The sequence below is a fragment of the Calonectris borealis genome, chromosome 1 (genome assembly GCF_964195595.1).
Source record: "Calonectris borealis chromosome 1, bCalBor7.hap1.2, whole genome shotgun sequence".
NCBI lineage: Eukaryota > Metazoa > Chordata > Aves > Procellariiformes > Procellariidae > Calonectris > Calonectris borealis.
Window position 1 is genome coordinate 128397565 of NC_134312.1, and position 24555 is coordinate 128422119.

Genomic DNA, 24555 nt, shown 5'->3' on the forward strand with positions numbered 1-24555 from the left:
ATCACAGGGGGTTGAGCTGATCTAGAACTCTTCTGGTTCCCTCAGTGTAGGGAGATGTTTTGGCCATTTAATGTGATGGATTTATTCTGCAGGAACAGGCCAAACTAGTTTCAAAAAGATACTTGCAATTGTTGCAGCAATCACCCACATTAGGTCAGACAATTTGAAATGAAAAAAAAAAAAAGTGGGTTTTTAAATTTTTTTTTATATATATATATATATATATGTAAATAAAATCATGTCTATATGTAAATAAAATACAGGAGCACTAAGTGGGAAACAGAGGAGTACCACAGCCAGTCTGCTTTAGAGTGGTCCAGCTCTCAGCAGCGTGAACAAGAGTCACTGTGTAAAATTTGGCCCAAGAGACGACTATTATTCTCAGGGCAGACACACATAGCAGTGTAGATATAAGATAATGTGCCACTAGAAAGTCCAAATAACCAAAATATTGTCAGATTTGGAGAGTTTATCTCTTTTGGCTATTTCACAGACTAAATCATTTGATAAGTGGCAGCATGGACGTAGTCCCACTGGTCTTGTTTGTTTTCTCCAAACTACCAGCAAGTTTCATGTACAATGTTGACATGGAAATAACTATCAAAACCAGTCACTTTCTTCATCTCTGACCCAACAGACTGCACTGTCAACACCAAATGATCATTTTCATTGCATATAATCCCTTTTAAAATTTTAAAATAAATGCTAGCTTCAGTGAAGTGTAATGTTTACTGTGAAAAATTATCAGACACATAATAAAAATATGGCATAAAGTAAAAAAAAAAAAAAAAGATTTATTTTTGGGGGGAATGGAAGACTTTTAATAATGATACCTTACTCACGAACAAGAAATATGTTTCTTCTCTTTGAATCCTAAATTGTAATTCTTAGAATAAAGCCAAATGAATACTCAGTATCACAAGCTGCTAAAAATAAAACTCTCTGCAGGCTTTAGTTCAGTATTAAATACACTGATTTGATAAAAGCAGAGGATTAGATGGGGTCTAATCCTTCACTCCCTGCTTGGGCTCTATTTGGCAAAACACTTAGTCTGTCAGCTTCTGCAAATCTTTGCAAAATTATTTTTATCCTTAATAAATTACTTGCTCTGTTAGTTACCCTAAAAACAGAACAAATTGAGGGACATGGGTGGAAGGATAATAATTTCAGAAATAATGACTGTAGATTTTTAAGAATGAGAAATAAAAGCAACTGCAGCAACGAAACTATAGAAAAGTAACAAGAGATTAATTTCCAAATGCTGATAAAAAGTATAACGTCCATAAGCAAAATAAGTTTCATTACTAAAGTACAAAAGTATTTAAACGCCACGTATCTTAACCCAGTTTTTATTTAAAAGGTAAGGTTGAAGGTCTTTTTTTTTATTTTCCCTTGGCTGATGCATATTCCTGTAAAGACATTAACTGAAGTGGTGCTAATTGTTTTCAAAATGGCATTTGGTTCTAAAGCTGGCAACCACAAGCCAGAGCGTTGATAGTAATTGAAGGAAAATTATTTACCTTGAGAGCAGAATGATAATTTAAAACAAGACCATATTTTCTTAACATGACGGACTGATTTTGTTATTTTGGGATGAAGGATGAATGCTCAAACAGTTGTAATGTTTTCTAAGGCAGGAGGCGTGAGTTTAGATGATCCTTCTTTCTAACTTTAAGGACACTCAGAAAATCATCTTCTACACAGTAGATAATATATTATCTATGTCAATTAAATTTATGAAAGCATAAAATTCCAACTTGTGGACACTATTAAATAAACAAATGGTTTGCACCCTGTGCATTTGTAGTGTACTATGTACATATAGAGAAATCTTGGTTGAATTTAATACTTTTTTTTCCTTGAGAGGAAGGTGACAAAAACTGTGTGATGTTTCTTATGACTGATAAAATGGAATTAGGTATTTTGAACTTCTAAAATAATCTGGCATTCTGTGTCATGTGGTGAGGGAGATGATAAAGATGGGTAACTCCGCTTAGTCCTAGCAATAAGAATTTTCTCTGGACTATTTTAGAAAAGCTAAAGATATTGATATGGGAGAACTGTAGGTTGACATTTCTGATAATGTGTCCAAGGGAGTTAGGTGTAGCAGCAGGGGTCTAAGAACGTTTATATTGACCATAACCAAGGTTTAAATCCTTAATATTTTAGGGCTGTGTGGATTGTTCAGGATTTAGATTGCACTTTTGAAAGCAGTTTCTTAAAGATGAAGAAAATAGCTCCAAATACAAATTTGGAAATTGTTTGATTAGTTCAGTGTGGAAAAAGGCTCAGTATAGAAAGAAAAAAATTATTTTGGCTGATTTTGGGCTCCACACAATCACCATTGCCCTTAATTTAATAATGGACTATAGTAGGTCCTTAAAGTCATCTGTGTACCTTTGGCCCTAAATGTCAAGGCTCTTTGACCTGTGTAGACAAGGCATCACTGATTTTCATTGCAAGTTCTTCACGGCGAATTCGGCTATGTTGCTAGAAAGGAATCTTCATTTTGCAGGTTTATTCTTTCATTAAGAGATTCAATTTTCTATTTAATAACAGAGATCAGAGAACTGAATGAAGGTATGCCGTTAGAATTGCAAGCTATTTGAAGCCTTGTTGAGATGCACTGTGAGAGGTTTGGCTCAATTCAAACGTATGAAATACTGAAAGTATAGCTAGACATTGAGTTCTATTAAATGCATTCCCATTAGTAGATTCAGTTAAACATGAAGTTTAAACTGTGCAATATAGTTTAGCAACACTTTTTTTCTATCAGCTAGCATCCACAGGATTCGTTCCTGAATTAACTGCCAGATCCTGTGCCAGAGACAGAAGGAGCTGCACAAAGATACCTCAGTGCAAAAGCTGGGAGGACTACTTTGTTAGGAAGAACCGTATTATAGTTAAGTAAATGGAAGGAGCAGAAGCTGTCTGGAATTATGTGAAGCATGTGCCAAAGCATAAATCCTTGAACTTGCCACAGGAGACTTGAATGAAATCCCTCTCTTACACTTAGCTAAGAAATAATTTTTATCTTACCTCAAAATTCCTTTGTATCCCTCTTTACAGAAGTATTTAAGTGCTAACACACATTTAGATTCAATTAGGATAAAATAACATCTGTGCCCTAGGACATGGCTCCATAGTAGCTGATACTGATTCATCTGTCTCTGGAAGCACTAGTTAATGTAGGTATCTGTATGTCTATATTTGTTTCAAATGACTGTATATACAAACATTAACTTTCACTCTTTGGCATGGACAAGATGAGACTATTACCACTTGCCATTAAAGGGCACGGCCAGAGCTGTATGAACAATTGCCTCATTTTGTAGTCAAACTAAAGTACATTTCTTCGTAGAATATTGTTCTGAAATGAAATAAAAAGTTTTCATTTCAGAAATGTCAGATGAGAAACTTTTCCTTTCCAGAATTTTTTGCTCGCTGTTACCAAGTCTGACCTCAGTTTGGGAGTAGTTGCACAACCCTAAACCTGAAGCTGCATTTCTATGCAAATAAACCATGAGAAATGTCACCTGGATCAGATGAAGAAGTTAGCCTGGATGGAATTACTGGTGAGGCTAGTTAGGTGTAGCTGCTCCCTCCTCCCATGAACTTCTTCAGGCTGGTTCCTTCCCCACGTGCAGTGCTGCACTTTCCTCTGATTTCTGGATCCCCTCGTGAGACATTTAGGAAGAGAGAGCAAAGCAATCACGCTATGCAGGAAGACTAAGCTTTGCTCATGTTACACCAGGGAATTAGGAGAAGCTAAAGACTCTCCGGTTTTGAAACAAAATCAACGCAAGTTTGATTTACCAGGGAGGGAGAACCATTGCTTTCTCACATCAGGGCTCTGTGTGGCCCAATCTAGGGAAAAGGTTAGGAGCAGACCTCAGACGTATCATATTTGCTAAGGTCAACAACCTTGACATGTTTGGGAAGGTGATGGAAAAGCCCAGCGTGTACATGAAAATAGGCAGGGCCTCTTGTTGTTAGAATTATGTATTATAATATTATGTATAGTTTATTATAATTGTTGAGGAAACAATGTGGTAGTTATGACAGGTTCAAAGTATATTTTAAAGCAACAAAACCTACAAGTTCTGTGAGAACACAGCAACGCATGCATTGCTAAAATACAGACAGCAAAAAATGAATGCATTAATTCAAAGATGCAAAGTTTGCCTAGCTAGTGATCTAATTGAGAACTTGCCTGCATATAGCTGTCATAAAATGCAATAGATTTCATTGTCCTTTTCTTTTACTACCTAAGTGCAGCCTTACCATTGGAACATCCCAGCACATAATCTCCTAGCATGCTCTAAGTGGCTTTTTTTCCCCCAGTGAATATTTTCTCTTCTAGATAATATTTGCACAGGGACTTTTTGGAAAAATGTCCTCAATGAAAGAAAAACTTCTCTGTTTGTATGATATTAGTCATAAAAAAAGATTTGATAGTGTCAAAAATACATTTATTATGGAATGCAACCAAAAAGAAAATTAGTAAAAAAGGAAGGCATGCTTCTCGTTTAACGTCTGTGGAAGACTTTGGAAGAGAAGGCTGCTTGTTAGGGACCAGGAATGCATGGTGATCAGTAGCTAGCATCAGATTTTCTCGGCCCTGAGTGAAGTAGGACTGCAAGACGCAGGTTCCTTGCTATTGAGTTCTATACGTTGATAGGAAACAGTAGAGAAGTTAATGATTTGGGAAGCCAGCTTTTGTGTTTGCAACACATAATTTTATGCAGGGAAAAAAAGATTTTGAGGTTAAAAGAGTCAGTGAGCAAGAATTTATGAAATCCTGCTTATTTTAATCCCCCAGGAGGCAAAACAGTCATTTATTTCTAACTGGGCACGCAAAGAAAAGTAAGAAATGGAGTTTGCCTTCATTGTTTTGTCTAATTTATCCTTATTAGTCTGCATTTTTTCTTAACTTACTCCCTGAAATGATAACCATTCATTTTACCAATAGATTCCTCAAACCAAGAATTTACTATGGTATAATTATTATTTTTCAAGTCTCATTTGTCGATTGTAAAGATCAGCAAGCAGTTTTGCTTGGCGTAAGTTTTCTGCTGGTAGATTTTAAGTCTTTTTTTTTTTTTTTGTTCGCTTTCCAAAAGCCTTACTTCAGAGGGTTTTTTAATACTTTTAATTATCTAGCATTTTGCCAGCATTATGCTTCTTGATCTTCCCATTCTTGAGACTATTCACACTCCAGTTCACCTCCGTCCCGGAATAGTAGGGGTTATTCCTTTCTTAATTTTCTTTATTTCTTGTGGTTTGATATGGAAGGGAGAAAAGAGCTTTTGGTATTTACAGGTGCTTACCTGAAGAGCTCATAACCCTGGTGGAACCTGGATGTGCTATCCACCGCATCCAGCGATGCATGATTAATCTTACTTAATCTCAGTCTCACTCTGCTCCTCTTTTCAGGATCATACATCTGGCAGTAGACTGAACACACACTCTGCTACTGCAGGGTGTCTAAATTGTCAATGTCAGCTGAAAAAATAAATGTAGCCTCTCCAATTTAGCCTTTCCAAGATTTCAACAGGATGAAATTCATACGTGTATCTAATATATCCAAAATGACAGGCACCCTCTCATTCATCTTTTTATCAACAGCATGCAATGCAGTGTGACATAAGGCACACACAGACTGCTCCCGAGGCTCCGTGATACTCATCTCGTAGGGTGACTAAGACTCCGGTTTTAATCAGGTGTCTTTACTATAGTAAAAGCAGGTACAGCCCAAAGGAACGCAGAGGTTGTGCATTCGGCAGGAACAGACGTACTCCTGTCACACGTGCTGTGTACCAATACTTTCCATGCTGTGCCTTAAATTGCTGCAAGCTCTGTAATATTTACTGCAGAATTAGTTTTATTTTAAAAAAAAAAAAAGGAAAATAATAAGGATTCCTTTTCCTACTCTGTCTGTTCCAAGAGCATCTCAGTGAAACATGTCAGATAAATTCTTGTGAGCTCCACTTGCCGGTTACACGGCTGCCTTACAGTGTGGAGAATGAGCCCTGTGTAAGAAGAAGCACCTGCTAATCTCCCTTCATACAGGACACAGATTGGGTTTCCGTCTGGACAGAAAGTGGTATGCTCCCTCCCCAACTCTCCCATGGTGTAAATAACTGATTATAAGTATACAGAGCTATGAATGTTTTAGTAGGTCTTTAATTTACAGAGCAATGTTGGGGAAAATGAATGCAGAATTTCAAAACTATTTTCTTCATTGCATTTACAGTATTTTAATGTGCTTCCAGGGGTAATGTGCAAACAGCCAAAAAAAAAAAAACCAAACCAAAAACCAGCAGCATCCAAACCAGTATTCTCTTCTTGGCTCTTCTGGGAGAGCTATCAACAAATACCGAAAAAATCCTGGAGGTGGTAGCCCTTGGAGCATATTTAAGACAGATGATCCAGGAAAGTGTCATTGTGCCATCCCAAGTGATTCTTAGTATTTATTTATACCAAGAAAAAGAAAATAGACTCAAACAGCACAACAGGTTATCCAGCTCAACACAGGGCACCACAGCATCTTCTTATATGCAAGGCAAGCGCTTGCTAATCCACTACCCAGGTAACTGAGAAATAGCAAAGCCACACTCACAAGGAGGACTACACGCTTCTCAGAACTATGAAAGCAAGATTTAGTTAATAGGAAAATGTTGTATCTTTACTTTCAATGACAGTGAAACCAAAGAAATGTCTCTTTAGTTTTCTAACTCATGAAGTGCTAAACTTACAAACAAACTTGTCTGCCCTAGTAAGCGGTTTTAGGCAAGGCCCTACCCATTTCTGCGTTCCGGTTTCCGTATCTGTCTGTAAAGTGGAGTAGTGATGCTGAGCTCCTTCATGAAACCTATGAAGATTTATACTCAAACAATATTATCTAAGAATCAGTTATTTTACCTTCATATTATTATTTTATGTGTGTTATGTCTGTGGCTCTTTCCCCACAGAAAACGGACGTAATTCTGAGAAGAACATACTAAAATTGAAAAATCAGGCTTCTCAAATACACAGATTCCAGTAATTGTTTGGACAGCAAGCAACGCTACCTGAAAATCCACTTCATCTTTTTACTTTTTTTTTCCCGAAAGAGTTTTGGGGTAATAAGCCAGTCTCTAATTATTATCCCTTATTTATTAGGGGGCTGCGATTTCCCCTTAAACACCTGGTGGTGTTAAATGTTGAAGAGACAGATACCTTGATTAGATATAGTCCAGGACAAACCTACAGTATAAAAGAAATAAACACTGTTCTCCTCCTGATTAAGGTCTCTGTGTAGGTGCACAAATTGACTGAATAGCCCTTGGATAAGAAAAGCACCACAGGGAATTAAAATTCTGCTTACTCTGTAATCCTGTTTTATTTTCTACAGGAAGAAGACCATCTTTTATCAAATAAATGGCTTAAATTAAGTATGGTATAAAGATTGGCTTCACTTACAAATGCCAAAGACAGTAACCATTTACACTGCAAACAAAATATGTTTTTGTAATAAATTATGGGTAGTTCAAAAATAATTTGGAATAAGAGTGATATTACTTGGGTACATTATACAGCAAAAGTATAATTTTGAGGTCAATCAAAACAGCTAAAAGCTTTTGTGAATTTGGAGACAACGATCAGAACTACATTAAATAGATTTTTTTTTTTATAAAATCAAATTATAAAGTCAATAGGTCTTAATCCCTTAATCCTTCAACATTCGTGTTTTCCCCTGGATGTTCTTGAGTGGGTAATAGTTTGATTTGGGAGATCAAAGGGTTAATTTGCTTTTCAATTGAGGACTGACTCAGAGTTCCCCTTTATTTTCTTTTTTTTTTAAAAAAAAAGATGGTGTGTGGGTGTAAGGTAGGGAAAAAAAGCCAAGAAAATGGATTCACTAATTGGGGTTTTCACCTGCTGTGAGTCTAATTGAATACAATGCTTTATTTGTAACTGAAGGAGAAAGAAGATTATGCAAAGTATGAGAAATTCAGACTGGTTTTTAAATTCTTATTACTATTGCATGGGAAAGAAGACCAATGTGATAATAGCAGCATCAAGCTTCTGTTAAGGCGGACTAGGAAACTCCAGAAACAGTAAAAATTGAAGGAATGTGTATCGAGGGTATCAGAACTAGATGCTTCTTGAAGAAAAACAAACCACTTTTTCCGTGAAACGGCAGGTTTCTGGCTACCCCTTTGTATGACAGGGGCAGCTGCTCTCTCCTTGTAATAGACCGTGAGGTTCCTCCCAAGTAATATGCTAAACATCCTCTTTTAAAGACTTAAAGAGAGATCTCCCACTACTTAAAACTTAGCTAAAGATGCGAAAAGGTGAGATTGTTGATGTAACACAATTGACAGCCTTCAGCCGGTTCATTCACCTCAAAACTAAGCTGATATAGCAATTGATCCAATACCAGGTCCACTGCAGTAAATGGAAAATTCTCACAGAGTCTAATAAGCTTTAACCTAGCTATTTATGTTTACACAAAAATGAATCCTCTTTTCTTTGCATGTTGGAGTAGTGTTGTAGATCATAGGTAACTGAAAACTGTGAATTAGACCTTTTAAAACAAATTAAATTGTCTAGAAACTATGAGAATTTAACATTTAATTCCATCGGGTTTTATATTTGCATTTGGGGGCCTGTGGGGTTGAACCTTGAGTATCTTATGCTTTTAATGGTTCTAGAAGAAAACATGAGGGTTTTCCTTGAACCGCTTGTTGAGCTTTTCCTAAAATCAGATAACCCAGCTACCTGGAGCCTTAAGGGGAGCCGTAAACATCCTGGTACTTGGGATAAAACCCACCAAGTTCAGTGTTTACTGACATCTGTGGAATAGGAAAGCAGTGTATGGGATATACCTGTGGTATAGAATCTATGGGTGAGATGCATTTTCTGTTCTTCTACACTGCATCTTCCCAGTGTAAAAATAGGGACTTTTTTTTGTACATTTGAAAGGCACCCTTCTGGGTGGCTTTACTAAGAAAGCACCGTCTGTAAGGCTTGAAAAACTACTGAGCCACGTGAAGGACTCGGTTCTCTACGCAGCACTATTTTAAAGGACGTAGATGTAAAACTTGCACGAAAGCAGACTGGCTGCAGGGATTTGAAATGCTTGTGACACTAAAAGGAAACTGTTAGCTTTTATTTGTGTACTGAATATTAAGTAGGAATTAATACAAAGAAACATTGCGACAGTTACTCAGCATGAGCAGAACTGTTTCTTCTGCTCTGAAAATCCCCGGAGAGAAGCTCGTCCCTCCCAGCGAGGCCAAGGCAAGCCCTGAGAAACGAAATTACCTGATTTCACTCACACATAAACCACTCGGCATTTTAAGCGCCGAAATTAACAGCTGCAAAGCGAAAACCCACTTTAAGGCCCGTTTCAAATCCGTCCCAGCTTCGGTGCATATTTTAATTTAAGTTTTCCTCCCAAGTCGGCCGAAAGCGAACTGCTTTGCCAGCTTCTGAGCGCGCCCACCTCCCTGGCGGGCCCGGGGAACGCCACGAAACCCCCCCGGGCTGCAGGGACACCCCGAGGGCTTGCGAGGGCTTCCTCAAGCCGCCGCGCCCCGCCGCCAGAAGGGACGCGACAGGCCAGGGAAGGGGCGAGGTGCCCTCACACGCCCCGCAGCCCGCCTGATGGCGGCGGGCGGCTGCTCGCAGCGCTCCCCGCCGGGCCGACACCTCAGCCCGGCCGGGGCGGGGGAGCACCGCCCGCCCCCTCCCGCCTTCCTTCCCGCCCTCCCTCCCGGCGGGGCGGCCGCAGTGGCGCTCGGCGGCGGGGCTGGGCTGGGCTGGGCTGGGCTGGGCGGCCGCGCTGTTTCTGCCTCCGCGGCGCCGCCGAGCAGTCGCCGCCATGAGGGAGCAGCTGAAGGGGTGAGGGGGATGCGGGGGGCGCGGGGCGGCAGGTGCCGGCGGGGGCCGGGCGGGGGGCTCGGGGGCGCTCAGGTATTCCAGCTCAGCGCCCGTAACCGTCCCGCGCTCTGTGGAGCGCAGGGTGGCTAACCGTCGTCTGCATAGACCCTAGCGGGGGGCCGCCGTACCTTCCATTTATTCCGCTGGGAAGGTCAGCTTGCTGCCTGGTTTCTTCTGGGAGCTGGAAACGGCATTTGATTCAACGCCTTTTCCCTCTCACGGGGCCGAAGCTGGGCGCTGGAACCGTCCGGTTGGAAGGCGCAGGGCACGGCGGTGTGAGGTGGCAGCCACGCCTGGGGGTACCTGTGCGGATGGATGTGGGCTGGTGGGGTGAAACCCCGAAGGCGAGCCGGGAAATCCTGGGTGTGCCGGGGATGTGGAGGGCTCCGGGGAGGCGCCGAAAGGACGGGAGTCGGCTATTTTCGGCATTCCTCAGGTTTTAAGGGGTAGCGCGGTGCTGTAAAACGTTACCTGTACAGCAGGTCGCGTGTATGGTAACTTGGTTCAGGCGCGAACTTTGAGAGAATTCCTGAAAGCAAACGTGCTTAGAGGTGTATTACTTTTTCCAGTAATTTCATGCTTGGAAATCATCTTTCAAGTTAATAGGCAGAAGAAGCTGGGAGGGGGTTCCCTCTGGGCTATTGCATTATAAGTGCTGTATTTCTTGTTGTTTTATGGGGTGTTATGTCGCCTTTTAATACCTATTGTAAAACATCTTGCAGCCTGGGACACCGGCAGTGTCCCCAATCCTCACCTTAAGCTGAAGTTGGGCTGAGAAGTGGTTTCTGCAGGCGTATGTGTACGGAGCTGAGGAAACAAGCAGCGTGGTTATATGTAGGATCTTTGACCTTTTAGCACTAAGGAATCGGTTGAGGCCATCGCTGTTTGAGCCTGGATTTGACAAGACCCTGCAGTGAAATTGCTTTGGCAGAGGTGGAGAGGACAGGCTTTGAAAAGCAAATAGATCAATGGAGAGTAACAGCTGGGGGGGCAGGCTCAGCAAGCCTTAGCCACTGAGCGGGAATCTTTGCCCGTGACAGAGTGTACAAAATAAATGTTTAACGAGAAAAAAAGAGTTACTGTTCAGTACTTGGCAGTTGATATTTGCCCTTCTCCTACTATTCATTTCCAGTATCAGCAAGAAACTTTAATATATATCGGTGCCTGCCTTCAGCAGTCTGATAAATCTCGCAAAAGCCAATAAAACACGCTAAAGTCAAATTCTTGCTGAAAAGACACTGATCCTTGGCTTAAACAGAAATAATCTCTGCACAGATCAGTAGTCTCTAGATTTACAGATGAAAACAGTAGTCCTTTGTAAAGCACAAAGGAGTGCCACCTTTTTACATTGCTAATACTTTCCACAGCAGTAACTTGTTTTATCTAAGGAATTAATGAAACACTGTAAAAAGACAACTATTAAGTCTTCCTTGCAATCACTGTCATCTACTGTTGAAAACACTTTTCTTTCAAATGAGTGGTAGTTTCTATTCATACAAACAACTTCAATTGCATATAGGTTAGTTTAGTAGAATCCAAGCAACTCCATCATGTTTATTTTGGCTTTTTGACAACAGTCATGAGGTGGTTGGAATGACCTTTTATTCATCTTAAATCCAAAAGGTGAGAGGTATTGTAAATTGTGTTGTTGGAAAATGGATCAGTTCGGTGCTTTGTAAAATTTTACCTTAATTTCGTCTTTTTTTGTGAGTGTATGTAACTATTTATGTATTGCTACCTGGTAGAATTTCTTATTCTATGCACTTCTATGCACATCTAGTTCATGTTGCATTTTTTAATGAAGGGTGAGGGGAGAAGCACAGCAGAACTGGCTCTGGTATCACCAGTGAAAGAGGATGTAAGAGTTTAGAAAGGACTCTGCAGTTGCAACCCAAAATTCTAGACTCTGGAGCCAAGCAGTGAATACACATGAGACTGAATCCTAGATATGTATTTCAAAAAAAAAAAAAAAAAAAGGGCAGCGGGGGGAGAAGGAGTGCAATCAAAAAACAGTTAAAAGGTTTCCAAATGTTTCGGTGAGGCTTGTGCAGGAATGTTTGGGGGGGAATTTGTGCAGGAATTTGCGGGGGGGGAGCATTGCTCTCCACTCCTCCTGCTGCTGGTGTTGCTCAGAAGTAATATAAAAGGAAGGAAGATAAAATAACTGTATTTTGTCCAAACTGATCAAGTTATAACAAGGGAACTGTAATTCAGCTAGTGTGTCGGTTAGGATATCATCTCTTGATTTCAGGTTTTCAATCCTGTGTGTTATTGGCTCTGCTGACAGCGATGAGAGACAAATCTCTCTGCTGTTGGCAGGAACAGAGGAGCTCACACAGGCATAGTGCGACAGAATTCCCCACATAAAAATTATCCTTGCTAATATAATATAATCATCCTTTAATGAAGTGGTCCTGCTGTTCCCAAAGGATGCATTAAGTGAAGGCTATGCTTTCATCCCACTGAATTATCAGTGTATTTAGCGTGCCACTCACACCAGCGCCTAGGTGTCACCATTATCCATTGCTGCTGCTCTCCTTTTCAGGCCTTGTTTTAATTTCCTTTCCACCTTTGCAGCTTAAGTCAGGTGAGAAAGAGGAAAATACGCCACGTGAGCCCACTTACATTTTTATTCGTTGCAAAATGTCCATGACTTAAAAGCTAGTGATCAATTTAATTGACCTAAATGTAGAGCCAAACTGAAAAATGTATCCTCTGAGGGTGTGCAATATTGCAAAACTACTGGCTGTGTGCATTAATGCCTTTTTATGTTGGTGGTTCATTGGAAAAGCATCTTGAGTACTTACTTCTGCACATATTCTCACCCTGCTTTAGTTGCTGCTAGTCAAGAGGACTTGCACTACACTTTTCATGTCTTTCTGACTTGCAAGCTGTAAAGGGCCTTGTTCACCAGAGTATGAAACTCTGGCAAACGCTTTGCTGCAGATCTTTCAAGGATGCTACAGCATTCCCAAGTGTGGTTGAGGCTGCCTGAAACTGCTGAGCTGGCATTTCACTTCAGAGGGTGTTCACAATAAAGGCATACACACAAATCCTCCCCCACCGGTCCAACCCCAAAGCTCGCAATTAAATGGCCTTTGAAAATGGCAAAGAGGCTTATGAAGAATAGCCTCGATGGAATCTAACCTTTCCTGGAGCTGCCCTTGCGTGCAGAATCGTTGATAACTTTCCGAGCTGAAAGTGTTCGGTTGAGAGGCAAACGCCTTTTAGCTGGAGCAAAATAGCTGCAGCCTTCTTGTGTTCTGCATGTAAAGTACCAGCAAAATCTGCCCTGGCTCAGTACGGGCACTCAACCTCTACAGAAATCACAGCGACCGAGGTTCGGTTCCCTTTAAAACCCTTGCTTTTCCTTGCAAGGGCTCAGAGGTGTACCGATGGCTCGCCAGTGCCTCGCTGGGTCTGGTACAGGGCACGAGGCTGAGTGATCTCTGCTGAATTGCCGAGGGTAGCCGTACCAGCCGGGTGCGGGGCACCCTGCCCCATGGGTAGTCACTGCTGGGAAGGGGGCAGGGGCAAGAGTTCGGGTCTCTACTGACTTGACTTTTAAAGCCTAAGGAAAGGGGTATTTCCTCTAAGTTGCGACTCGGTTTATAAATAAAGCAAAGGGGGGAAAAGAGGAGTAATGTACCTGCCCTGCAAATTCAGTCTTTGTCGCTTGCAGGTGAAGCAAATAAAATCATTCTTTTCGAAATGTACATCTCCAAGGGAATTAATCTTACACCATGAAAGAAGAGCACACTGGGTAGTGGTTTGGGGTTACTGGTATTAAAAATATCTGAAAACAGTTGGAATCCAATGTTTCTTTGGCAATGGAAATTTTATTTACAAGACCTTAGGAAAATCAATTTATGTATTTTCAGGAAGATTAGTAAATGCCATAAGCTTAAACCATACCCACTAAATTCACTGATACACAGTTAGGCCTTACCATAAAAAATGAAAATAAAAAAATTAATACATTACCCATCCATGTAATGTTGATTAGTGATTAACCTTAATAGTTTTTCACATCTAAGATGATCCTTTTGTTCTTCTGTCCAACACAGGCATGGGATTCCATAATCCTATATAGATATACCTTTGCCAGATATCTGATGACTTTTAAATATCCTAATGGGGAATCAGTGCCTTTGAAAGCTAGCAGGTTAACAGCTATGGAGTCTGAAGTGGTCTGGTTTATCCATAGAACAACCTGGGGCTGCCAAACTAATTTCATAGGGAAAGCCAGGCAGATTATTTTCAGAGGTTTCTTGTAACTGTGTGCATAGTTTCTTTTTCTCATTTTTACTACATGATTTGGCATACAAACCATGGTACAGTTGCTATTCAAATATCCCCCACTTCTGGGGCTACCTGCCTGTGGGGAAGCAAGCCGGGGTGGTCAGGCTCATGCCTGTTGATCTGGGACTGACATGGGGTGCGGACGAACTGCGGTCCCAGTTCTGTGGGGGTGAATGTTTATTTGGGTCTGTGGTCCATTCACCTGAACCGTGACATCCCTGGCTACAGGGTTCTTCTGCGATGAGTACGCGCCCTTCCTCTTTTCCTTTGTATAAGCAGAGCCTTCAGGTAGCCAAGTTTTTAGGGACTCGATATGTAAACAAAACTCTTTCTGCTTTTCTTCAAAAATGCACTTTATACCTGGGTATGGTAAAAGCTGCTGGTGCTACATTCTCTCTGCAGAACCTGTCCATACCAAGTGTGGTAGGAAACGCAGGAGCTCGGGTGCAGGTGGCTCAATCCGCAGGTTTTCGCTTGAAGCTACCCAATTTCTGCACTTAAAAAAAACAGACCAGGCTCAGATTTCTGAATGTGATTGCAGCCACCTCCCTTTGCAGGACTCATTTTTACCAGAGCGAAGAACAAGACTGCTTTTGCTCTTCTAGTGTCCTCCTCCCTCTTTCACTGCCTTCAGCCACCACAGGAATTAGGAAGGGGAGGGGATGCTGAAGTTGATGAGACAAGGCTTGTTTAAAAGCCTGTGCTCAACTGGGGCAGCGCTATGGCAGCATTTTTTCCTTATGCTTAGTGCTTGTGATCCCTTTCATTCTTTCTTGCAGTTACAGAGCAAAATCTGGAAATATTAGCTATAGTAAGTGACTGAATATAGAGAGGTTACTGGGCTAGTAAAGTATTCACATGGATCAAATAAATAGCCTGTCTTTTAAGACCAAAATTAAATCATACTAAGAAAACATGTCATGATTTTCTTTTTTCCTTGAGTAGGGGTGGTATTGAAGTGATTCATTGAAAATTTTACCCCTTCTTAGCCTATAAAGGGTAAAAGTGTTCTTGGGAACATAGCTGCCTCAAAAAGTGAACTCAAGGACCGTTTGTTCTCTAAAACAAACTCATCATATCAGTCTTCCAGCGCACAGTGAGGTGTACAGGTGCGTTCAACCTGCTGGCTGGGTGGTGGTTTAGTCTCTTGGAGCTGGAAGGTGTGTGCTCCAGGAGCTCCACAGTGCTGTGGATCAGGTCCCGCTCTTCTGCATATTTTCTCCTGAAAGATGTGTGCGAGTTGGAACCAGGATGTCCGCTTTTTAAGTACAGAAATTGCAAATGTGACTGCTAGCAACTGTGTGCTACATACACTTTCCAGAATTTTTTTATGAAGACTCATGGGCATCTTTTAATGTAGCTGAATTCTGTATGAACAGGACTTTATTGGCTACAGGATAGATAGGAGAACTTTCTTTCAAGTTTTCTACGTTAATGGAAACATGATCACGTTAACTATGCTGTCATTAAAAAAAAATCATAAAATGTGTAATGTTAGGAGACATGAGTTGCTACTACACCCGCTAACACTTTATTTTGTTGGCTTTCTCACACTGCATGTCTTTTGGCAACATGTTGTGTTGCAAAGCTGAAGACTGCTAGCCTCAATGCAGAGACCGTCCAATTTACATTCTAGTCATACTGCAGCGTTTCATAACCCAGCTTTAGCTTTCCCCTGGCTTCCCGCCTGGCACTGCACAGGGACCTCCAACGGAAAGGGCCAAAGGGTCCCAGGGAACAGGAGGAGCAGCAATAGTCTTTGCTAAAAGAGACCGTCAGTATGGGGGGTGCAACGCATTGGCCTGAAAAGCAATGTAAGCTGGTGGTGGGTCAGTGGGATGTTGCATGGGGATTTTACTGCAGATGTTTGGACTGAAAGGAAGGATTGCAGCCGTTGCATTGGGTAGCTCTTACCTACCACATGGGAAAGAACATACAGGGTAAAGCAGGCCAAAAATACCATGGATCTCAGTATCTGGTCAGAGTTTCCATAAATGCTTTAAGAACTAAGCCCTCTTAAATGCCTGGCCCCAAGTTTGGAGGAACTGGAGAACGATCCATGTGAAACAAAGACTTGTTAAGAATTGGTTGGTGTGCTTACAGATTCCATAAAACATTATGGCATATCTGAATACTTGCTGTCTTTTTAATATTAGCACTACTTTTACTTTTGTTTCTTGAGCCTGTGCCTAAATGCAGGGCCCTGAGTTAATGTCTCATGTTCAAAGAAGCCGAGCGTGCCGCTGCTGAGACCCCCTGCCAGAGCCACTCAGGCTGCTGGCGGTGGTCTGGCACCGTGCTCTGATGTGCAACCTGGATCACTCGTGCGCGATGGAGAGAGAAATTTTACTTTTTGCTAACTTTCATGTTTTGTATTGTAGCCATGAGACGCAGACGACCTGCTGGGATCATCCCAAGATGACTGAGCTTTACCAGTCTTTAGGTAAGACACCTCTACCACTTGTTTGGTTTTTTCCCAATCAAATGAATTTTTAAGGCAAAGATTTCCAGAAGTAGTAAAAAACAAAATTAAGTGAAAGCGAGAGGCAGTGCTTTAATCAAGGTTAAAATTTTCTGCAAGGGAAATATGTAAGGCATAATAACACATTTCAAACATGTAGTGGAAAAAATATTTCAATTAGCACGTTTGGAATGTGCACTGGCTTTATGAAGTAATTTGCGTGCATTGTTGCAAACTCTTGCTGAAAGACTAGGAAAGAAATTAAAAAAAAAAAAAAAATTCCTGAATCTTTTCACTGTCTAATCTGCTTTACAAAAGGCAGATGAAAAAATCAAACCAAGCTGCTGTTAATGTTGACTTTTGGATGGTAGGAAGCCAATTGAAGCAATTTGCCAAACTGCGTTACCACTGCTTTATTTTTAAAGCACTTTCAATACTTGGAAGGCATGGCAGCTGTCATGATGTCATTTTGAATACCCAAATTGCATGCTTATTATGACTTCAGATGTGCCTCTGTGGTGGAGAGGTTTTTTTATTTTTTAGCAGCTTTGGATTTTATTAGCAGAAGCACATCTATAAGATAAAATAGGTCAATCTGTGCTCTAGTATAGGCTGCTTTGCAGACCGTTTAATAACTAACTCTTTGCTTTTAATGGTTCTGTTAATAAATAATAAAGAATATAATAAAAATTAAGCTATTTCTCTGAAAGAAATATCAGTGAATATGCTGCATTCGTGAAAGGGGTTATGTCTGTACAGCACACGTACGTAAACCGGCTTCAAACAAGCCAGCTTGAGCACTAGGGCAGTCAAATCTGGCATTTAGTGCAGGTTTATTTACCATGGTGAAAAATAGCTTAAATTATCTCCTGCTAAACTCTAGTTTAGCTGCTGAAAACAGTCTAATTATGCCAGCATAATCTATTTCAAGCTAACTCAGGTATCTCTACGGTGCTCTGCGGTTAAAGGCATACCAAAAATATTTTAGAAAAATGATATGGTAAAAAGGAATGAAACAGTGTAAAGATTTTTTCCTTATAGTGTTAGCTCTGTGGCAGCAGTTTGTTTAAAAATTAACCAGAATATAGCTCTGTATGTCAAAAAGGGATATAAGATGTGTAAGTTCAGGATAACCAAACGCAAAAGCAGACAAGTATCGACTTGCTATTTAATTATAACGTATTGCCCTGTTTGTCTCCTTTATATTTCTGGTATTAAAGTGAACGGTTTAAAAGATTTGGGACAAACAGTAATTGCACATGCAGACATCCCTTTAATACAGGCAGTTCTTCAAGCAGTTGCCTGTTAATTGAACTGCACTCTGACTCCGCAGCCTTCTTTGATCCAGAGATTGCATGTTATTTCTGATACTGTTGTGGTCAGACCTAAAGTCCTGTTGCAACTGCTTTTCTTCTAGTATTTCCCTGTTTCAGCTAGAGTACTCTCGAGTATCAAGGACTGAAGAGGTAACTATATATAAGGAAGAAAAGCATCCTGATGGGTGCAGGTCAACAATTCAAAAGATGTGTGCCTGCTGAAGTCAGTTTGCGTTTAGTTTAACTGAGTTTTATCACTATGAGTATCACCCAAATGCCAGGAGTTTAAGACATCCTTATTTCTTACTGCATAAAGAAGGAACATGTTTAGGCAGATTTTGTTCCTTTTTCTTTTTTGTACAAAATCCGGCTGTTTTCCTTTTCAGGAGCAAGGAATGTCTAAAAGGGCAGTCCTCTTTCTGGCTAGTTTTATTTCTTTTGGGGTTGAGACCAACTGCTCATTAATATGGAAGCAACACTGATTTTAGCAAAGGATGCATAATACGCATTTTTATTAGTAAACTTAGATGTTCATATACGTGTACAAAACAAATTAGACAAGGTGATTCTTTGTGCACTGCCACATGGGGTGAAGCTTTGATAAAAGTGCTACTGAATAACCTACCAATTTATTTTATTTTATTTTTTATTTGGGTGTATTCATCGTTGCCTAACTCTCATACAAATTGCATAATACAAGCATAACCCGTTTAGTCTTGAACAGAACCCTTGATGTATTTTCAGTGCTTTGCTTTGCCTCAGGTCAAAACGGTAATAATGGGATGTTTGAAGTCTTTTCAGACTGTTTAGTAATATTTTATCTGAGAAGATATTAAAGTCGATTTTGTATTGCATACTCATTAGATCCTATTATTTTTGCCCACATTAGGATCCAAATTTTGCTTCTCATTCATATGAAGAAGCTAGCAAAGAGCTTAGTATGTATGCATTTTAAAAATCTGATAGAAAACATGAATTCTGCAATCCAGGTAAATGCAAAAAAGTGAGACCAAGCACATGAATGCTGTCAAGAGTTTTCATTTCCATTTTCCAACTCCTACACTTAGCCTGTAGGGAATAATTGAACTGTGTGATGTAGCTCTCTATACATGCCAGTACATCATAATTTGCTAGGGGATCCTTATGTCTAATTTAAATTCTTACAAATTACTGAAAGCTTAATTTTTTAAGTGAATGAGGAAGATGCAACCTGGCACAAGGTAATGTTTCTTATCTGCCTATGTCTTTGAGACAGAAGAGACACTTCTGTAAGAAAAAGGAGTAATGTTAGTTTTATTCTTCACATATACAATTCACACACCTACAAATTGCTGCATTACCTTTTGCTAAAATAGATGAATTCCAAGTTTCAAACTTATTGGCTCAGCTTTCTGTCTTTAGAGGTTTGGGTATTTATAAAAATGAAGCTAAATTACTTGGGAGCATTATTTGTTACTAATAAAAGAAGGTAGGAACATGCTGCGTACACTTTTGTACCTGATCAGATTGTTGGTCCAGGAAGTCCTGTGTCCTGTCTTCAATAGGGGTTGCATCAGAGAAAGCAGAAAGATCCCACAGGAAGAAATTATAAAATAACCTGCCCATGAAAGAAGTACTCTCAAATTCTCCTTGAGCTCATTTGTTGAAACATGGCCATTTATAAAGATACTAGTAATAATGATAAAATATTTGATTTGAAATTTAATATGTGTATCAGAAATTTCTAACGGGTTTTTCTTTTAACAGAAGCTTTTCCTTTTAAGATACTAAAGTGCTTGCTCTGGACTGCTCTTCTTTATTATTTAAACAACATAGCAATTCTGTCAGTTTTAATGAAGTATCTATTCCTGACTCCAGTTGGGCAATTTTCATTCTTCATTCAAAGTTATGGCTACTTAAAGGTACATAATAAACTGTCGATATTAAATGACTTAATTGTTGTTTAATGGTGAAGTCAAAGTGGCAACAGGTAGTTGCAGCAGTGACCTTAGCTGTATCATTTAATATACCTAGTAGATGTTGATATAGTTTGATTAGTTATATAAACATAGAACATATAAGAGCATAGAAAAAAAACAAATGCTGAAATAGGAAAGGTAGTAAAAATCGGTGATGTGTGAGTCTCAAAGGTTCAGAGGCTGACAGACATCCCCCGGTTTGTATTTACACCGTTAGGAACCACTCCCATTTTCTTCTAACTTCCCTCTGAAAGTCTTCAAAGTACCAAGAACCGCTCCAGCTGCTTTTCTTTCCAAAAGCAGTTCCCCTGCAGCAGATCTGCTTTTTTACACTGTTCTTTTACAGCCCCCTTACAAATTTTCTCATCCTTCATGGTGGCTTCAGGGCATCACTGAAATGAGAATTTGTGTTACGTCGTTGTTCTGGGGAGTTCAAGGACCTTTGGGTGAGGGGAGAGATGGGAAGCGCTCCCCAGTGATGTGGGATTGCTTAATTTTTTTCACGTTATCTTCTGAGAGTGAACATTTAATGGCAGGCAGCTTAGCTCAGAATAATAGTATTTTGCCTTTAAGCTGAAAATGACTCTACCCTTTGCAATGATGGCCCAGGAGAACTTGGCCTGCCATGCCATGCTGTTAGTGTCCCCCCCCCCCAGCCTCCCATGTAATGTCAGTACAAGTCTCCTCTCGGTGCATTAGTGTCACTGTGAACAGTAATTGCAGTAGCAGGATGCAGTCAGAAATGTTGCTGTGTGCATGTGTATCTCTCCTAATGCACCAAGGCAAGAGAATAGGGTGAAAAACACCCTCTGCCTTGCAGACTGCAGTGCACTGGTGACAGCTTTCCATTTAATTTGGAGGGATGCGGGGGGCAGTTCTCTGTGGAGTACGTGGAAGAAATGTGGGAGTTGCTTAACACAAGGTGGGAGAATGCTGGCAGTTGCTTCTGAGCCTTCACGAGGCTTTCGGCAGCAGCTGCCGTGTTGATCTTGGGGCTGGCTGCTCTTGTGCAGCCATGTGAGCTTCCAACTCTGAATGACCAAGGTGGATAAACTTTATCATTTTTGGTTTGTGTATTTAGATTTGTTCTTCTGAAATGCTGCCTGAAGAGGCTAAACTGCCCCTCTCTGACGTAATAGTTTTTATTACAAACTACTAAACCATGTATTGCATATGAGGTTTTATTCATATTCAACTAATTGATTTCCATGTTTGTACTACTAAGACATGTGCCTATTGCACACATCAGTTGTTTGATTTCTACGGAAATTCGGTGAGACGATACATGTGGTCTTTCTTAAAGGTTGCTTATTCATTGATGTCTTTTTCAAGCCAACTACAATATGAATAATAAAACTTCTCATTTCAGAAAATAGGATTGGTTGGGTTCTGTGAACCTTGGACAGCAGTCAGACCTAGAGTGGGTCATCTTTCTAACAGTGGTTGCATCCTGTGTAGGCATACACCTAACAGACAATAAATGTAACTATGGCAGCAAAGTAGAAGTTAAGTGGTAGAAGTTAACCTTGCATCCCGTGAAAATGAAACCACAGACATCTTAGCAGTGAAGGAGGGTATTACAGAGAGAGCAAAGTAATGTTCTGTTATGGAATAGGTGACCAGTATGGGGACATTTTGCTCAAGAGTGTTGCACTCTTGGTTTGCAAATGGACACCTTTCATTAATATTTTTGAAGTTGTTTGTTTGCTCTTTATTTATTGTAGGATTTTTCCATTACAACTACTTCTCATCTAGCGTACTTGAAGGGTTTCTGACCTTTCTGACTGCAAACTCTACTCACATCCCAATCCCATAATGGGGGTGTAACCCAGGTGTACATCATACCCTTTCTTACACTTTTGGGTTTGTAGGCTGAAGAAGAGCCACTACATGCTAAAACTAAATTCCCAAATGTCATGTCAGTTGGTCCGGTTATTGGGATGCTGGCACATGCTGTGGTGTTCATCCGCTTGGTCTAGATGCAATCAATAGCATTTCGGCTCCCTGTGTACCTCCCACTTACTAATTTGCAGAGACACTATCAGCTTTTTTACTCAGTGGGACAGGTCTAGTACAGCGTGCCGGATTGTTTCATGGAGAGTGGTTAAGCTGTATGTCTGTATGTATAATAACACTATTTACTGTTAGTTATTCTCAAAGCAATGTAGATGATAGCATTAATTATTGTTACAATAAAAGAGTCAATGGCTGAGACTCAACTGATATTAAGCAGTGTTACTTGATTAATTTCTTCCCTTTGTGCATTTGTCTCATTTGCATTTTTAAATTATAATTCCTAAAGAGGCGATCTATGTCACTGTAGGGCATCATTAGAAGATTTATATATATGGGTTTTGGGCAGCAGGAAGAAACCCAGCATTCTTATCAGCTGGTCAGGGAATTGCAGCTGTATTGAATTGATGTGAGATGAAGCTTCTTGAAAAGTCAGAGTGCCGTTAATGTCTGATGAAACATGAAAGCTTAGTAGCTGGTAGTGGAATTATGGTGTATTCAGGACTGTACAGTAAACAATTTTTGACCTCGGTTAGGTAGACATTGTCAGAGACAACAGTGACATGTAATTCCCAAAATAGTTTATCCGCTGCAAGCAGTGTATTTATGAACAGCTATATGAGCGTGCCACAAGCTATGGTTGAGTAAGACTTTCAGGTTTGGAGGTATGTCACTGTAGGTTCACATTTTTTTCCTTGCAAATAAGTGAGAGGAAAAAAAAAAAAACCCAAACAAACAAAAAACCAAACTCTGTAAATCTTATCAAATGAAGATGAGGATTTGACCTGATGAGATCTAATTTCTTTCGAAGTAGTTAGTTGTTAACTTGCCAAATTTTACTCTTGAGGTAGTTAATAACCTGAAGCATATAAGCTGCTCTTTTCAGTTTGATGGTGTCCAGGCAATGAGAAAATTGCTGTCCGTAAAATCAAGTGAAATACCTATGTTTTGTCCTCATTAATTAAAAAGCAATTATAATAATATTCACAATAATATAAACAAGTAGCCCTCTTTAAAGTAAAAAACAAGGTGGATTCCACGTAGAAAGGGCTTCTGAGATGCCCTCAGATTACATTGTATGTGAGAGAGACAAATTATATGAACAACCTTTGACAGGAGGTAGTCTGGCCCGTCCCAGAGCTTTAAACACTCAGTGAGATTAGTCTGTCGTAGAGGACTGTACATTATCAAATGAAACATCCCAGTCACTCAGCACTCATAGCAGCTGGAGCAACTGTAGAGTGGGATTAGTCTGTTTAAGAACCACCATGGAAAGCAGTTCAGTTATAACACCTTACTTAAAACCCGTTGTCTGGGTTATAGGTGTGATTACTTAAGAATAAAAACACATGTCCTTCCATGCTGGATGCTAAACCTCTTGTTAAATATTTTATTTTTAAAAACTTATTGTTCTTTAATTTTTTTATTGCTTTTAGTCGCTTACCGACTTATTTCGTGCAGTAAGACTCAAGAATATGAGGATCTGTTTTTCCTTTTAAAATAATATTCATATCCCAATGTAAAATCTGGAATTTAGCATGGAAGGATTTAAAAAAAAATCTAAAACATCTTATTTATTGATACTATGTCAGTAGTCAGTGGGACATTCCAGCAGGTGGTTTGAATTTTTGATACAAATCACTGACCACTTCTCAAACGAGTGGTTTTTTTACCTGATTGTCCACTGTCAAAAGGATCTGCTATGTGTAATTACAACTGTTTCTACAATACTGTAGAAATACAACATTGAAAAATGTGTTGATGAGGCTGTCTCAGCTCTTTTGAGGAAGAACATAGCCCTTACGTTTTGAGGTTTCTCTCAATATGCAGAATTATGCAGAAAAGGTTAGGATTTAATTATCTGATCATCTTTCCATAATATTGAGTTCTTCCTATCAGCAGTCTGGAGTCCTCTTCATTAAAGCTGCATGTGTAATAAAAGCACTAGTTCTTGTTCAATGTTATTCATATTAATATGAATGAATATAAAAATATGAACATATTTCATATGTTATAGGCACATGATGGACATGGAGGAAATCACTTTTCTAGATAACCTTCTCCCTACAGCATTAGCTGCCTTGAAGCAAAGGGAGGCGCTTGTCGTGTCTCTAATGAAATGAAGAAAGAAGCGAAAGGAGATTCCCTAACTTCTGAGAGTCACTGATGCTCTAGCACTTTGAACTCCTTTCACCAGGATAGTGGGAGGGCTGTGGCAGAAGCTTAGGAACATCATGGAGAGATCTTAACTGCTGTGTTGGTGAGAATTGTTCGTTGCTGTGAAGGCATCAGCTGTAAGCACCTGCCCTGTCTTGCGGGTCTTCTGTAACGTGATCTTAAATCTTCTCCCCTGGAAGCACTTATACTCCCTTGCACAGAGAGGTTGTTCTTGGCTGAGTGATGGGAGAACCATGATTTCCCTTTGCTCTGGGGTATCACTATGACTGTCACCAAATACTCCTGTGTGATCTTTTCCTCAATCTGTTCCTTTCCAGGGACCAGGTGACCTCTTCCACTACATTGTGGAGCATAAACAGATTATGCTCTTGAGCATTTACACTTTTTGATCAAAGCT

At 40.1% G+C, this 24555-nt stretch overlaps 1 protein-coding gene across 6 annotated transcripts in view; it reads left to right on the top strand.

Moving 5' to 3' along the window:
- Window positions 1-24555, top strand: part of DMD (dystrophin) — a 1244291-nt gene that overhangs the window by 1150052 nt on the left and 69684 nt on the right. For 3 of the 6 annotated variants that reach the window (XM_075174544.1, XM_075174528.1, XM_075174546.1), the window contains exons 1-2: window positions 9828-9891; window positions 16614-16675. In XM_075174544.1, the coding sequence (XP_075030645.1) occupies window positions 9872-9891; window positions 16614-16675 (82 nt within the window). In that variant the 5' untranslated portion in view covers window positions 9828-9871. Of the gene's footprint in view, window positions 1-9807; window positions 9892-16613; window positions 16676-24555 lie in introns of those variants that run through there. The other 3 variants (XM_075174519.1, XM_075174510.1, XM_075174536.1) reach the window with 2 other exon arrangements.